This window comes from Bos grunniens, chromosome 1 (genome assembly GCF_055505025.1).
Source record: "Bos grunniens cultivar Pamir isolate PY7600 chromosome 1, Bosgru_T2T1.0, whole genome shotgun sequence".
In the NCBI taxonomy this organism is placed as follows: domain Eukaryota; kingdom Metazoa; phylum Chordata; class Mammalia; order Artiodactyla; family Bovidae; genus Bos; species Bos grunniens.
This window is the reverse complement of record NC_141165.1, coordinates 81,240,527-81,256,626: the sequence shown is the minus strand read 5'-3', so window position 1 is coordinate 81,256,626 and position 16,100 is coordinate 81,240,527. Positions and strand designations below refer to the sequence as shown.

General features: G+C 35.5%; 1 protein-coding gene across 1 annotated transcript; it reads left to right on the top strand.

Moving 5' to 3' along the window:
- Window positions 1-600: 600 nt before the first annotated feature.
- Window positions 601-10,916, top strand: UTS2B (urotensin 2B). Its single transcript, XM_086415475.1, has 5 exons — window positions 601-805; window positions 5,697-5,795; window positions 6,975-7,012; window positions 8,260-8,353; window positions 10,855-10,916. The coding sequence occupies exons 1-5, from the start codon at window positions 703-705 to the stop codon at window positions 10,914-10,916; spliced, it is 396 nt and encodes a 131-aa protein (XP_086271601.1). The 5' UTR covers window positions 601-702.
- Window positions 10,917-16,100: the final 5,184 nt, after the last annotated feature.

Here is a 16,100-nt window from a genome sequence, read left to right as displayed (position 1 = left end):
CATAAAATTGTAACTATAGATAATACCGAAAGACTTTTACTTAAAAAAAAAAAGTACAATTAAAGCAAGTATTAAAGAGAATAATTGATGGGACATTTGCCAACTTTGAATTAATTAGATTCAGTCTTAATTTTTAAAAGTGTTGGCTGCAGCAAAATGATAGAGTAAGACATTAATGTTCCCATTATGATTCATTTCAAATTTGAACTCTTCCCAGCTCAAATCTGTTTGGTTGGTTAAAAATGAAGTGATGGTTGCAAATAACAACAGTATCCAGAAGACTATACTGGGTTCTAAATTAGCCAAATGAAAGGCATTGTTCCCATTTCATTGTTATGAAAATCTAACTGACAGGTTCTCTAGTCTTAGTTTTAGCTTTATGAGGTGCATGTGTCTGAGTGCGTGTGCATGAACAGGAATGCCTGCTTTTAGTGAAATGGGCAGATATGAGATATATTGATTGGGTTCTTCCTGCCATTGCCTGAGTAGAAAACCTGTCACTTCTCCAAGTAGTGAATCATGTTGACAGAGAGCAATACATTTTACAAGGTTTTTTTTTTTTTTCCTTTGTTCAGATCATTTGTAGTTGAAGCACATTTGCCACCTTTTAAAAGTGATCTCTGCAGCATTCCAGAGCCATTGAAATATTCGTCTTGACCTGGATAGTCAGTTTCTCTGCTAGCACGGAAGAAGATTTTTAATATGAACGTGATTTTATCAACCACTCTTTCCTTTGGACTCCTAACTTTGTTATCTGTAATGATCTTTTTAGAATCGGTGCATGGGGTGCCATATTTTGTTCAAGGTATGTACACATGAATGTAAAATTCTACAGGTAGGTAAATAATCCTTATCCTATTTGCGTTACTTTGATTTTTCTATCATTATGGCAATAATGTTTTAAACATCAATATAATTTAATCTTCAGACAACACTTCAGTAGTTGCTGTTTTAAATTAAATGTAATCTGTGATGCTGTTCTCAAGTTAATTAATTTTAACTGACACTGTACTAAATTAATTTCAACTGCATTTGTCTTTAATCAAGGGAAATCTTTTTCTTATTTCCATTTCATTATCAAAGACAGGGATGTATAAATAGTAATATAGTGCAATGCATATTTCAAAAGTATATCTTCAGGGGGAAAAAAGAGTTTCATCCAGTGAGATTACTAATAAACCACTTAAAAAGGAGAATGACTCTGAGAACATATCAAGATAACACTTGTATGTGCAGAGACCTGGGGAGAATGATACATTGGGAAATTTATATAGTACTTTCAGGAGGAGAATGTTAACACCCACATTATTCACTGACTGTAATCAGATTTCTAAATACTTAGGGTACTTATATTAAATGAAATAATGTAATTTTTGACATCTACAAATACCATGATAAATTTAGAGAAAATAAGTTTCTCTTCTGGTCATATTGGAACTTGATCTTTTTAAAAAATTTTTCATTGCATTCTGTAGTGGAAATAGCTTTTAATCTGGCAATCAGTGGAGTTAGATTTAATGCTGACTTACTAGGCAAACAACCTAACCTCATTGAAACTTTTATATATGTCTTTACCTTTTAAAAATAGTAACTTAAAAATAGTGCTCTTTAATATCTCATCCAATTTGAATCTATCATCTAACTGACCTCTTTGTCAGGAAGAGGGAGGGAGACAGCCTTTGCTTTTGCTTTCTTAGGGAAACCAAGACAGAATTTAATAAATTTTGTTTACATGACTCTGGGTTGAGGAAAGGAATTAAGTTTCCTCTTTCAGATCTAATCCAACTTTACTAGACCATTTTGCCTCAAATGAGATTTTAAAAGTCAATGGAAATTAGAATAGTTCTTTTGAGAGTGGAAATAAAATTGCATAAACCCTTGTTATTTATTTATAGGGATTTTCCCTTTGAAAAACAAATACAAGCCTGGGACCTAACTGCAAGACCTAAATACAAGCTTGGGGATGAAAGAATCTGGATTTTATCCCTGGCACTCACATTTTGACTTTGGCCAGCCAAAATCATTGCACTTGGTAGGCCTTCATTGCTTTTCCTATGAAATAATGGGATTTTCAATGTTCTTCACAGCATAAATGTGTGAGGAAGGAAACATCTGGCCACTCACAGAAGACTCTGCAAAATGAGGATGTTAGTGGTAACAGTATTATAACTTCTGATATCATGTATGTGAAAATACAGAAAAATCCAACTCAAACTTTTTACAAGATTACAAATAGATAGCATCTCTGACCCCAGAATACCACACACTGATGTCCATATATCATTGGCAACATATAGGAAAGGTTTCTGTCTGGGACCCCTTGATCTCAGTTTCATTATATGTAAATAGAGAAGGCAAGTTACTGGGAAGTTTATTTTCTAATCTAAATTGTCCAGGATTAGAGTGAACTTCTCACCGTTTTTCAAAGCAACTAAATGTTTGACTTATTTTAGTCTTTTAACACACTGTTTTCAAATAAGCGTTTGTCCACTGACAGACCACAAAGGTGGGGTCACCATTCTCTGTGTCAGATACCATCCAAGACCAAGAACACAGTCTGCCAGCTTTCCTCTGGTTTTGGGGTCACATGAAAGCATAACTCATAAGCCTGAAACTGGACAAATTGCCCACTGTGAAATGAACAGCAGTGAATGTCATGACTAGAAAGACTATTTAAAAATTTTTGGTATATTATCATTTGAGGGTGTTCCAGGTTTCTTTCTGGCAAAATTTCTTATCTATATCTCATAAAAAGCATCACATTCAAATGTCAAGCAAGGATACAACTGCGTCTTTTACGCTTCAGTGTCTCAGGTAGTAATGAGTCTTTTCTTTTTTTTTTTCCTATATATTGCAAAAGTAATCACTCTCTCATTTCTGAGTAACTTTGCCATCCTTTTTGCTAAAGGGACATCGGCACTTGGGCAGGTTTTTATTCAAACAGTTTCTTTATCAACGCTAACTTTTAGTTCAAAGACAGAAATATTAAAATTACATGCATTTTTTCTCTTAAAGCTGTATCTGTTTTAAGACTAAAAATAAAAATGAGAAAAAAGACTTATTTTCTACTATTTTTCTTATCTTTCTAATGTCTTACTTTAGAAAAAAAATTTTTTTTTAATTTCTTGAAAAAACTTCTCCTCAGAGTTTCCTACAAAAGGTGGTTTTCTTAAAAGGTAGTGACAAGAATTACTGAGGACAGTGTGTAATCACTGGAAACCAAATGGGTAAAGAATGGTAAATACATTAATTTTCTCTTTTGAAAAATGTTCCACTTAAACACACAGAGAAAGGGACTGTAAATTAAGCCAACAAAATGTTCAGAAGGTAACATTTTCTAGTTACCTTCCTCCTAGTTTTATAAATTCCCTAAATTGAAGGCGAGGAGCCTGTTTCTTTTATCACAGTTCTCTTTATAAAACAAATAATCATTATCACCTGGCTACACAGTGTTCCTCATTTTTTCAATGAAAGCATTTTAAAATTATAATTTAACATTTTAATAAATAGCTATAATAAAAATTGCTACACTATTGCATAGTCATATCTTTCTCTTAAACTAAATTATTCCTGAGGGTCTTTGTTTAATTGATGTTAAGCAAAAGTTCCACTGATAGTCTATTATTTTAACTACTCAAAGAAAAAAGTACCCCAGAATTTCACAAATAATTTCTATGCCTATGAAGTAATGGAAATTGAGGAACTTTAAAATTGAGGAAATTGAGCAACAATAAATGTGTTTGTTAGTGTAGAAACTTTTGATGATGCCACCTACCCCAAGTCATTGTATTGTCTTTCTCAGCAAATCATTTATTCCTTTAATTAACCATTTAGTTATTTGAGTTCATTAATTGACATTTTGGAGACGCAGGGAATAGGAGACAATTTAAAGGAAGAGTCTAGTTAAATTATGAGCCATTTCTCTAACTGAAGCCTCAATATTCCCGCTTTTAAATTTTAAACTCACTAATCTATCTTTTATCCACACAATATCAGTTATTATGACTGAAATGGAGCAGGACCTTGTGGTCCTTGACCCCCAACCCCCTTGCCCATGTCCTCAGACTTCCGTTTTTTTTATGGAAAAACTTTAGACAAAGAATAAGTTTAGTCGGAGAACTGAGAAAATGAAGAAACAAAGGGAAACAGTCAAAGGAAGCCCAATAATAATAATGTAGTCTTTAAGCATAACCAAGGACCTTTAGTTCCTTCTCAAGGGCCATAGATAATATTCTGAGCCATATCCTGTGAGCTGTCTTATAGATACTGAAATATCAGGTGGAGAAATTAACTACCTGACGACCAGACTGTAGTCATGAGATAAGCAGCCACAATTCTGAGAACTGGCCTCAAAGAAATTGAAACAAACTGATGCTGGAACTGAAGATTAACAGTACCTAAAATAAGCAAGATTACACTGGTCAGACCACTGATAACCAATTTCAAAATGACTATCAGAGCTGACATGTTTATGCGTGTAGCCCCCTCCCTCAGCCTGTTAAAGCTCATGCCTCCTGACAATCAGGGGGCAGTCAGACATTGGACAGGTCTCTGCCCTCCCCAACCCTCCTGGTAGCTGGCATCCAAAATAAAGCAAACGTTCCTTCCACTAAGCTGGCCTCTTTAAATGGCTTTTGAGTGGCAGCAGCTAGACCTGGGTTTGGTAACATGAGGAGAAAAAGAGAGGGAAGACTGATCCTATAAAAATTATATAATAAAGGTTTGATTATTTTAGGCCACCTTACAAAGCTCATTTTGTTTATAAGGCACTAATTATTATTTTAATTGCATTACAATCCTGTTGAATCTTCATTTTTTATAGCTTGAATAAAGTCTATTGTCCTGATTTTTACTCCAGAATCAAAATATTTAGGAAAATTTGGTTGATTTTTCTGTTTTTAGAGTGCTGAGAGAGTGGGCTAGTAGGTAAATGGACAAAGATGTAAAGCTATGATCACAGAAAAACTAGGCGCCATCTGACCACTTCTACAAGGTTGCCTTCGATGGTTCAAGGCAATTCCCAGAATACAAAATGGCTCATATTTATATGTGCATAAAATCTCAAAGTCAAATTTTATATTTTTATCTTAAAAACAACTTTTAATTTATATTTCTTATGTTAAACACAATAGTAGAAAAAAATTTTAAATACAGATGAAAAAACAGAAAGTACAACTTTCTGTAATTCTACGAAGGCAGAAATAATTACGGGTAAATTTTAGACTGTAAACTTCCAGATATATTCTCCATCTCTGCTTCTTTCTCTTTCTCACAATCTCTCTTTGAGTGTTCATATACATTCAATGATTTTTAAAACAGCTTGTCTTTTTATATTACACATCTCTCTCTATACACATTTTATTGGCAAGTACACACACTTTCCAGGTTGTGCAGTGGCAAGGAATCTGCCTGTCAATGCAGGAGATACAAGAGACTCAGGTTCTATCCATGGGTCAGGAGGATCCTCTGGAGGAGGAAATGACAGCCCACTCCATTATTCTTCCCTGGAAAATTCTATGGACAGAGGGACCTAGGGGGTTACAGTATAGTCCATGGGGTCGCAAAGAGTCGGACGTGACTGAGCAACTGAACACACATACACCTTAATAGTTACCTGTAGAATCTATTTAATCAGAAAGACATTCAAGTGACACAGATTGAAAAGAGCTTTCACTACACTGAGGTAATTATTACAGGAAATGAATTGCTTCCAGATAAAGAAGATGCAGATGGTGAAGAACCATTGCTGGCTCTACTGAATAAAAATTTTGGCTTCCAAAGACCTTCCAACATTGGTGAGTTAAGAATAATGTCAAACATTATTTATTCCATCTTCTGACCTGTTTTCTCTACATGTTAATTTATACTAAAGAAAGCAATAATTACTGATTTAAAGCTGCACTAAAGGCTCAATTGTCTGTTATTTCATATTCATGCTAAAAACAATGGCATTATTAAAAAACATTAAAGTCTTGTTTTGTTCAATTAGAGTATTCTAATGGGATTAGTAATTGTCGAGTTACAAAACAGTTATCTTTACTTATATTTTTCCCTCTCATCTATGTTACTCCCCACAGGTACAGTTAATATTTTCTTTTACTAAATGCTTCCAGGGTATTATTAAATGTTTTGAAATAAGTTTCCACTAGAAATCTCTCAAATTAACTGTGGTTTTGTGGCACTTATTTTGCAATCAGATTCTTTCAATTTGGGAAATGACTGGAGTAGAAACCATTGAGAAATTTAGGCTCCACCAAAGTTTTTATTTTTTTTTTTCTTTGAAGTACAGGATAATCTGATTTACAATTACGCAACAGATTGGTCTCCAAGAAATGATAGATATTGTCAGAAATTTAGCAAGTCTAACCCGAGAGACAGTGTGACAATATGATAATGTAGTGCTCTCTCAGAAAACATCTGTTCTAAAAAAACTGTCTGTTCATGGGACAGGGTACTGGTTAAAAGATAAATACTTAAAAATACAGGATTTAAAAATTAGAAATAAGATGTTTCATTGAGGAAATTGAACATGATTATAAAAAGAAAAATCTGTACTCAAATTGTAAAACCCAGAGACATTACTATTAGTATTTTGGGAAATTTCCCTCTTGATTAAATTTTACAGAAAAGATTTGTGGCCTGCCTTTTTTTTTTACTTAAGATTTTTTCATGAGAATGTCCCCATGCCAGTGTAAAAATTTACTTCTAAATATTAGTCCTTATTAGAACTATGAAAAGTCCCTATTTAAGAAAACTCTGTATTTATGATAGAAATTAAATGCTTGCTCATTATAGTACTGATTATATTCCAACATTACAGACACTGAAAACATATTCGGGGCTTTGTATGAGAGATACATGGGTGATCTCAAATCATACAAAAAAAAATACCTTGTCTTTCTGAATGTGTGACCTGAAGTGAATTAAATATTACTTGCAATGTATACTTTTCATATGACAAATGTGTCTTGCAGATATAGAACTGGCTGACAAATTGGAGGAACTTAACCAGGTGAGAATGTGAAACACATAAAATCTCAATTTTCATAATTATTATAAGACAATTTATTTTGAAACAGTAGTTTTTAAAATTATTAATAACTGTATTTTAAAACTATTATTCTTGCTAGAAAAAGAGTGAAGTAATTCACTAGGAAAAACAATCAAATTCTACTAAAAAAGGAAGAAAAGGAAAACAAGACAAAACTATAACTGAAGTGATCATGGGATAAAATGTCTAGAAATCTGGATTTTAGATCCAGTTCTCCAATTACCTAGGAGACCATGGAAGAATTAAAATTCTCTGGATCTAAATCTCCTCATCTGTAAAATAGGAGACTATAATTAGATTGGTGGTTTTCAAAAGCTATTATTACTTTGCAAAGTGGAAATATTTTTCTCCAAACAAAATTGTATGTGTTCCCAGTAAATGAAACATATAAAAGTGGAGCTGTTCTGCTTGAAGCAGCTAGTTTGGGAGGAGAGGGAATGAAGTGCTGCATTCTTGACCTGTCTTTGGCCTTGGTACAGGGAACCCCTTAGCAACCTTATCCCCCAACTTCTCTCTATGAGGAAAATTGGAAAATTGTTGCATTAGATTATTTCTTAACTCTTTCAAACACAACTGCATGCAAATTCATTATCATATAAACCATGTGGCTGTGAGAGAGAAGTATGCCCCATCAATTATTAGCAGCTAGGACACGGATACATGCAGAAGCTCAAGCTGAATTCTGTTTTGATAGTTAGATCTCCAGGGTTTAGGCAATCAGTGATCTTGATAAAGATCAACTTGGCTTACACTCTGGATGGAAACCTTAGGGTCTTAAAATACTCCTTCCCACTAGGAAGGACAAATATTTCAGGAAATTCAAACATACACATAAAGTCTTTGAAACTCCTTGAAAAGGACTGGTCATTTTGGGTGACATCAAATCAAGTCCAGCTACACAGGCTGTGTTTACAGGCTTCCCATTAATGAACACTGAGACTTGACTTCCTTCACCATAAACCTGTTTGTTCCTAATTGTCTGTTGAGTCATGGACCTTTCCAGTCAGTTTCTAAATGCAAGTTTCCTTTTATTTTTCTGTTTAATTATTTTTATTTTTTTTATTACTCTTATTTCCTTTTCTGTTGCTTTTTCCTCCTTCCTTTTGTCCATCTTTCCTTCTTCCTCCTTTTCTTGCTCTTTCTTCTTTCATAGAAAATGGTATTGTTGTTATTAAAGACTAATAATTTTCATATTCGATTTTTAAAAGCTGGAAAAGCTGAAAGAGCAGCTCATGGAAGCAAAGGATGCTGAGATGTCCTATGCGATAGACGGTCTATCTTCTTCCCATCCTAATAAGCGAGGTAAGTTTTCACTTCAAAGTCTTAACATTGAATTCTAAGATTACTTTTGCAAGTATTTCTGAAAGGGAAGAAATTAAGTTGACACTTCTTTATCTTATGTTGATGATCAGATCAAAGCTCATATTAAAAAAAAAAAAATTCCAATGAAGTCTTCCCCAATGGCTCAGACGATAAAGAATCTGCCTGCAATGTGGGAGATTGGGCTTCAATCCTTGGGTTGGGAAGATCCCTTGGAGAAGGGAATGGCTACCCACTCCAGTATTCTTGCCTGGAGAATTCCATGGACAGAGGAGCCTGTTGGGCTACAGTCCATGTGATCTCAGAGTAGGACATGACTGAGTGACTGAGTACACAGACATTCAAATGAAGGCATTAAATGTCTGTGAACTCTGTCACGCATACAACATGGTGAGCAAGGTCATATATTCCAGATTTAAGTAAAATTAGACTTTCATTGTTTAAAACTGTGTCTCCCCCTTGCTATTTTGCTTTAACACTGGAGAGTAAAGAGTACTCTCATTGCTATAGCACTTAGTCCAGGTTTTGATTCATAATATTTAATTTTAGAAAGATCTGTCTTTTGGATCCCTATTTCTTTTTATAACATTCCTGGAAAATTCTTGTTTATGAAAAAATTGCATATATGTCTCTTTATTCATGTTGTGATATGAGATTTGCTAAGGCATGTTTTATTCATTTTCACTTGTCCCCTTCCTCTCAGGTTTGTCTTTAACGGCTGTAAAAAAGCGGTTTTTACCATGGAAAAGGATGAAACAGCATTCTTTAGACACTTAGCATATACCAGACATTTTATATTTTACTATCTCAGGTTGTTATGGTTAAGCATATAGAGTCTATAGTTAGACAGCCTGGGTTTAAATTGTAATATTGATATATCCTATATGTGTGACCTTGGGAAATTATCTAACTTCCTGTGCCTCATTTTCTTTGCCCCCAAATACAAATAATAATAATCATTTTTATGGGATTGTTAGGAGGATTTTATAAGTTAATATATGAAAGTCACTTAGAACAATATCTGGCATGTAATCAGTACTATGTAAGCCCTACTTTAAAAATTCATTTTGATCATTATTACTATAATTATTATTTTATTTTCATCATAATCACCATAAGATAGCTATTACTATGCCTATATTATAGATGGGAAAATTACATCTCAGAGGGGTTAAGTAGCATGCTGAAAATAACCCAATTACTAAGTGATTTAACCAGAGAGCCTGAAGGACATTGGTAGAGGATATATTGGAAGGTGGAAGGGAGAGAATCTTCCGGCTTTTTAAGGACTTTAGCTTTTATTAACGGTCATACTGGGTAAGACTGAAGCAAAATGAGAAAGGGGTGGCAGAGGATGAGATGGTTAGTTGACATCATGGACTTAATGGACATGAATTTGAGCAAACTTCAGGAAATAGTGGAGGATGGAGGAGTCTGGTGTGCTTCTCTCATTCCTTATAATCAATTCATATAATCAGAGTCGGACACAACTTAGTGGCTGAACAATTATCATATGGGAAATCACTGAAAATTTGGGGCAAGTAAGTGCTAAGAAATAAGTTTCAACAGAACCAATCTTGATGTTTAGTGGAGAATATACTGCTGCTGCTGCTGCTAAGAGTCGCTTCAGTCATGTCTGACTCTGTGCGACTCCATAGACTGCAGCCCACCAGGCTCCTCTGTCCCTGGGATTCTCCAGGCAAAAACCCTGGAGTGGGTTGCCATTTACTTCTCCAATGCATGCATGCATGCTAAGCAGCCCACTAAACTGCTCTGTCCATGGGATTCTCCAGGCAAGAACACTGGAGTGTATTGCCATTTCCTTCTCCAGAATACACTGCAAAAAGGAGCAAAAATGCAAGCAGAGACCTTTAATGAAGCTAACTAAGGATCTAGATAATAAATGGTGGTAACTTTAATTAGGGTGACAGTAGTGAATTGATAAGAAGGAGTCTGATACTAGATATACTTTGAAAAAAAAAAGTCAACAAAATTTGCTCTAAAATTATATATGAGTTGTGAAAAAAGAGGAAGGTTTGTAAAAGACTCCAAGGTTTTGTTCTAAGTGACTAGGGATAAAAGGGCAATTTCTGTTTATTGAGGGCTTCCCTGATGGCTCAGAAGGTAAATAATCTGCCTGCAATGCAGGAAACTCAGGTTTGATCTCTCATCAGGGAAGATCCCCTGAAGAAGGGAATGGCTACTCATTTCAGTATTCTTGTCTGGAGAATCCCATTTCAGTATTCTTGTCTGGAGAATTCCATGGACAGAGAGTTGGAGGAGGCAACATGGTGCAAGGGTTTGGTGATGGAAAAGAGTTGGTATAGAGATTTGTTGAATCTTTTCATAGTCAGTATGGCCTAGGCTATGATACGTTACAAATTTTAGTCCAAATCTCAGAGACTTAATATAAGGAAATCCATAAAGTTCAATGTACATAGTATTAATACAAGCCTCTTCTATTTTGTGGCTGTGTCATCTAGATTGTTGCTGTAACATGACTGCCTCCAAGATTACCAAGATGAAGGAGAGGGATAGAGGCTGAATCCCAGCCCTTAGTTGCCTCAGTTCAGGGACATGCATCACTTCTACTGATCCCCTGCCTTTAATTAGTCACTTGAGCTGCCACCAACATATTGGAAGAACAAGCTAATAAAAGTTAGAAAGCACATATAAAAGTACATGGGGAGTACCGCCTCCACCACAGTCAATCCTTTGGTCTTTTCTTAACAACATAGACTGTACTCAACTGACTCTCTATTAGAGACAACCCCAAATTCCTTTCACTGCTGCACCCCGAACAAAGAACAGGCTCTCCAGGAGATACTACTTTTTGTCAAATACAATGTGGCTCCACTTCATTCACAGACTTATTAGCTAAAAGGACAAATTCAGTAATTAGCATGGGAATAGGGAAAGGATAACAACAATCAATCATCATATTCATAAAGGAAAAGAACATGAGACATGAGTGGTAACCTCTAGCAATTCTGAAATCCCACAGGGCAAATATTGTACAGGTCTCTTACTCTGGAGATGGAGAAAAGTTTCTTGCTTAGGACCTACTAGTGTGTAGGAGGAGTCTTCTGTCCATTGTGCTGTTTCCCCTGGCTCCATCTTTTCCGAAGTTTTTGCTTTTTTTTTTTTTTTCATTTTTCATCCCTCAACACAGCTTATGTGCGTTTAGGGAAGTATTCTCTCTGAGGCCTGAATGGTTTTCTCAGGCCTCTTCCTACTCTCACAAAGTTGGAGGCCCAAGGTTTATTTCATTTTAAAGTGTCAAAGATGTTTCTAGTTCTAGGGTTTATGGTGTCTTTGACAATGATTTCTTGTACCAATTTAGACAGCCTCTCAACTATTGCTACACAGTTTTTAAAAAACTATTTTAACTATTTTGTATTATCACCCCCAACTGAGTTGCCTTGAAGAATATATTTTGAAAAGTAACACTTAATCTAATTTTTTGCCCTGAATTCCTTATTTCAATTGATACTTACCTGACTTCACTCAGAATCATTTTAAATCCCTTTTATAGTTTTGGTATCTAGAAACAGCTCTTGAAATATTTCAAGGTCTTATATTTCTGAACTACCTTTGTTTCATTTTTATTTATTTGTAAAGACACCATTTCCCCCTAAGCTTACTATTTCTTGTAATATCTGGCTAAGTGTATCCACCAGAAACCTAAACATACTGCCAATGTTCTATTTCCTTACCTTTTTCTTCTAGAAGTTCCAGAGGAACACATTCTAAATCTGAACTGTTATAGATGTCAGTTTTACCACACATTTTGCTGCTTTGAAAAATGACTCTTCTTGTTTCCAGCCTGTGACATCAATTTCCTTGTCTGCCATTAATCAGTTGCTGAGGCTGTGCCATGACTCAGCTTCCTCTTAGAGTAGCACCCTCCTTCAAGTTATTAAGGTATATTTGGGATAAATTAGGCAAACCACATCAGCAAAATAACCTTAATATTTCAGTGGTGTAACTTGGTTTAAGATTTATTTCATGTTTACATGAAGCCTTGTGTACCTTGGTTATTTTCCTTCACTTTGTGCCTGCACCACGTGTCCCGATGGCAGGATAGGAATGATATGGAGGAAAATGCATCCTTACCTTCCCAAATTAGGCACATGTTCTCAGTCTAACTTAATGGGATTAGGGGAGCACCTGGAAAATGTTCAGAAACACAATGAACAGTTGGAGAATCCTATCTCTATTATAGACATTTTGAGCTTGTTATGCCATGTATAACAGAATCTTCCCAGTAGTAATTTGAGTAAACCCCTGAGTATATAAATGTGGAGCTTAGGGAAGTAGCCCAGACTGGAGATCTAAATATGACAGTTACCTGCATGTCAGCATGGCTTGGTATTGTGATGAAACTCTCTAGGGAATCACTCTAGGTAGCTATAAAACAGAAGATATTGAGGACAAGTGCCAGGCCACACCAAGGTTAGAGACTGGGCAGATGAGAGAGAATTAGCAAAACAGACTGAGAAGGAGCAGCTACCATGGAAAAAGGCCACAAGGAGAAAAATGCCTCAGATGTCAAACAGAAAAACTGTTTCCAGAAAGACATAGTTCAGCTGTTCCTAAAGCTATGGTAGGTCCAGTAAAATGAGAGTTGAGACTTTTCATCTGAACAGAAATGGGAAGGGTTTTAATTATTTCAACAAGAATTATTTGATGGACTTTTGGTTAAGGAGAATATGATAAAATAACAGAAATGACTAACAACAGACAACTCTTTTGAGGAATTTTGTTCTGAAGGGTAGTAAAAGTTGGAATATTAGCTGGAGTAACTTGGAGGGGTCAAGGAAGCTTTGTGATTATTTTTAAGCAAGGAGATATTAAAGCATTTATGCATGTACTAGGAACAAAATAAATATTTGTAGTGATAAACATATGAATTAGATGCCCAGGCTGGGTGACAGGAGCAATCCACATCACATCTGTCATTTTTATTGGGATAACTAGAAACAGTCTACCATGAACAACAATATATGAAGGTGAAATGAACTCAGAGATTCAGCTTAAAGCTAGAGTATCTTAAATGTCTGTGAAATAATGTTATCTGTTTAATCATTTAATATATACTTGACAGACACCTGGTAAATCCTTCCTTTCATTAAAGATACAACTGTCCAACACCAAGCATCATGCTAAAACAGGGATTAGAAGAGAACCACAAGAATGCTGGCTAGGGTGTCCCCCCCCGCCCCACATAAATGATAAATGATAGATAAGCAGTGAGGAGTTGGTTCTACTGGTGATATCATTCATGAAGATTTCCTTCAACTGGGAAGTATATTCCAGTGCACCAGAACCAAACTGCTCTTGAGATGCAAGTCTTGGATATGTGTAGATTTATATTTTCCTTCTTGATTGAGATATCCAAAGATATCCAAAGGGACAGAAAGGGACTTTCCAAAATATAAAAAGAATATTGGATTAGAGGACCAAGCTCCTCAATTTACTGTCTGAAAATAAATTTCTGCTTTCATAGGATTTGAGTGTGTTTTGTTGAAAGAAAACTCTGGCTCTTTTAGGAATGAAAAGTAAACTCTGAGTACTATCGTAACACTCTGTATATATGTGCTGATGAGCACTAAGGCAACAGTTTAAAGAGTAAGTGGAGTTAGGGAGAGATACCCGGGCAAGAAGATAGACTTTTATTATTTATGGCAAAAAGTGTCTTAACTGTCCTATGAGTTTTCAACTCGTTTTTATTGTGCGTCCCATTAATCAATAGTGAATCAAAGACCTATCACCCCAAGGTCTTCATTTTATAAAACATTTAGTTTGAAGGAAATTAGAGAAATTTGTAATTAATTAGATGAAGCTGACGTTAAGTCAGACAATTGATTGGGAACAATCCACAGAAGATTTAAAATCACTCATTCATGCATTTAAAGATTAAAATGCTGCTTGAATTAGTTTGACTTTTTTCTGAAGAATCACTTTATGATCAGAATGTGAGACTCAATTTGACAATCAAATTACATAAATATCATTTGGTGGTTTGCAAAATGAAGTTTAAATTCTCTTCCTTCTTTTTCCTCCAGTAAATAGAAGCATATTTATCACTGATTTTGCTTGTTTGCTTAGTCCTCTTTGGGACTTCAGTTCAGTTCAGTCACTCAGTCGTGTCCGACTCTTTGCGACCCCATGAATTGCAGCATGCCAGGCCTCCCTGTCCATCACCAACTCCCGGAGTTCACTCAAACTCACGTCCATTGAGTCAGTGATGCCATCCAGCCATCTCATCCTCTGTCATCCCCTTCTCCTCCTGCCCCCAATCCCTCCCAGCAACAGAGTCTTTTCCAATGAGTCTTTTTTCAACTCTTCACATGAGGTGGCCAAATTATTGGAGTTTCAGCTTTAGCATCAATCCTTCCAAAGAACACCCAGGACTGATCTCCTTTAGAATGGACTGGTTGGATCTCCTGGCAGTCCAAGGGACTCTCAAGAGTCTTCTCCAACACCACAGTTCAAAAGCATCAATTCTTTGGTGCTCAGCTTTCTTCATAGTCCAACTTTCACATCCATACATGACCACTGGAAAAACCATAGCCTTGACTAGATGAACCTTTGTTGGCAAAGTAATGTCTCTGCTTTTGAATATGCTATCTAGGTTGGTCATAACTTTCCTTCCAAGGAGTAAGTGTCTTTTAATTTCATGGCTGCAATCACCAACTACAGTGATTTTGGAGCCCAGAAAAATAAAGTCTGACACTGTTTCCACTGTTTCCCCATCAATTTCCCATGAAGTGATTTATGCCAACTCTAAATAGAAAGTAAAAGACTCTCAGTCATGTCTGACTCTTTGTGACCCCATGGAATAGTCTACGGAGTTCTCCAGGCCAGAATACTGGAGTGGGTAATCTTCCCAATCCAGGGATCGAACCCAGGTCTCCCCCAACTACAGACAGATTCTTTACCAGTTGAGCCACCAGAAAAGCCCTTCTAAAATAGAGGAGTGCCTCTAGTAGGATGGCCTATTGTATTTTTTGAATTGTATTACATACATTATAATGTAAAACAGAGCTGTCCATTAGAACTTTCTTTAATGAGGTGACCGTTCTCTAAATTTGCACTGTCCATTATGGTTATCTATTGAGCACTTAAAAGTTGGTCTGTATTATAGAGAAGCTGAATCTTCAAAAATTTATTTAATTTTAATTAATTTAAAGATCCATATGAGGCTGACTACCACTAAATATCTGTTTTAGAAAACTTCCTCATACTCAGGCATACTTAAACTATTTTATTTAAATGTAATATTTTTATCAAAACTCTTTCTAATGAAGAATTGTTTTGTTTCTTTTTTAGCTTGTTTTTGGAAATACTGTGTCTAAAGTTTTTGCTCTGGGTGCAAAAAAGGATAAGAATTAGAAAAAGTTATATATCTGCCCACTCTACTGTTTAAAGATCGAAGCTATTTTAAGCATAAAAAAATAGTGGCAGTGTTTATACAGTTTGTTACATGCTCAAAGTTTATGTTGCAAATCGTAGTGACAAATTAGCTGCACTTGAATGGCATGGACTATCAGAATGACTCTGTAGAGCTAAAGTTGAGAGTGCTGTACCTATTGTATGCTTTCCATAAATTCATTGTCTACATGTCATTTTGTTCAGTGATGACTAAGCTGTTGAGCTAGCAATTAAAAAATTTAAAAATTGCTTTGGAAAATTATATTATATTGTCTGAACCTATGTGGAAAAT

Bases quoted from the DNA above. Each gene is read 5' to 3' on its own strand.
- UTS2B (XM_086415475.1), top strand. From the start codon at position 703: ATGAACGTGATTTTATCAACCACTCTTTCCTTTGGACTCCTAACTTTG. The intron at 5,796-6,974 runs GTGAGTTAAGAA...TGTGTCTTGCAG, and splicing joins CCAAAGACCTTCCAACATTG to ATATAGAACTGGCTGACAAA. The intron at 8,354-10,854 runs GTAAGTTTTCAC...TGTGTCATCTAG, and splicing joins TTCCCATCCTAATAAGCGAG to ATTGTTGCTGTAACATGACT.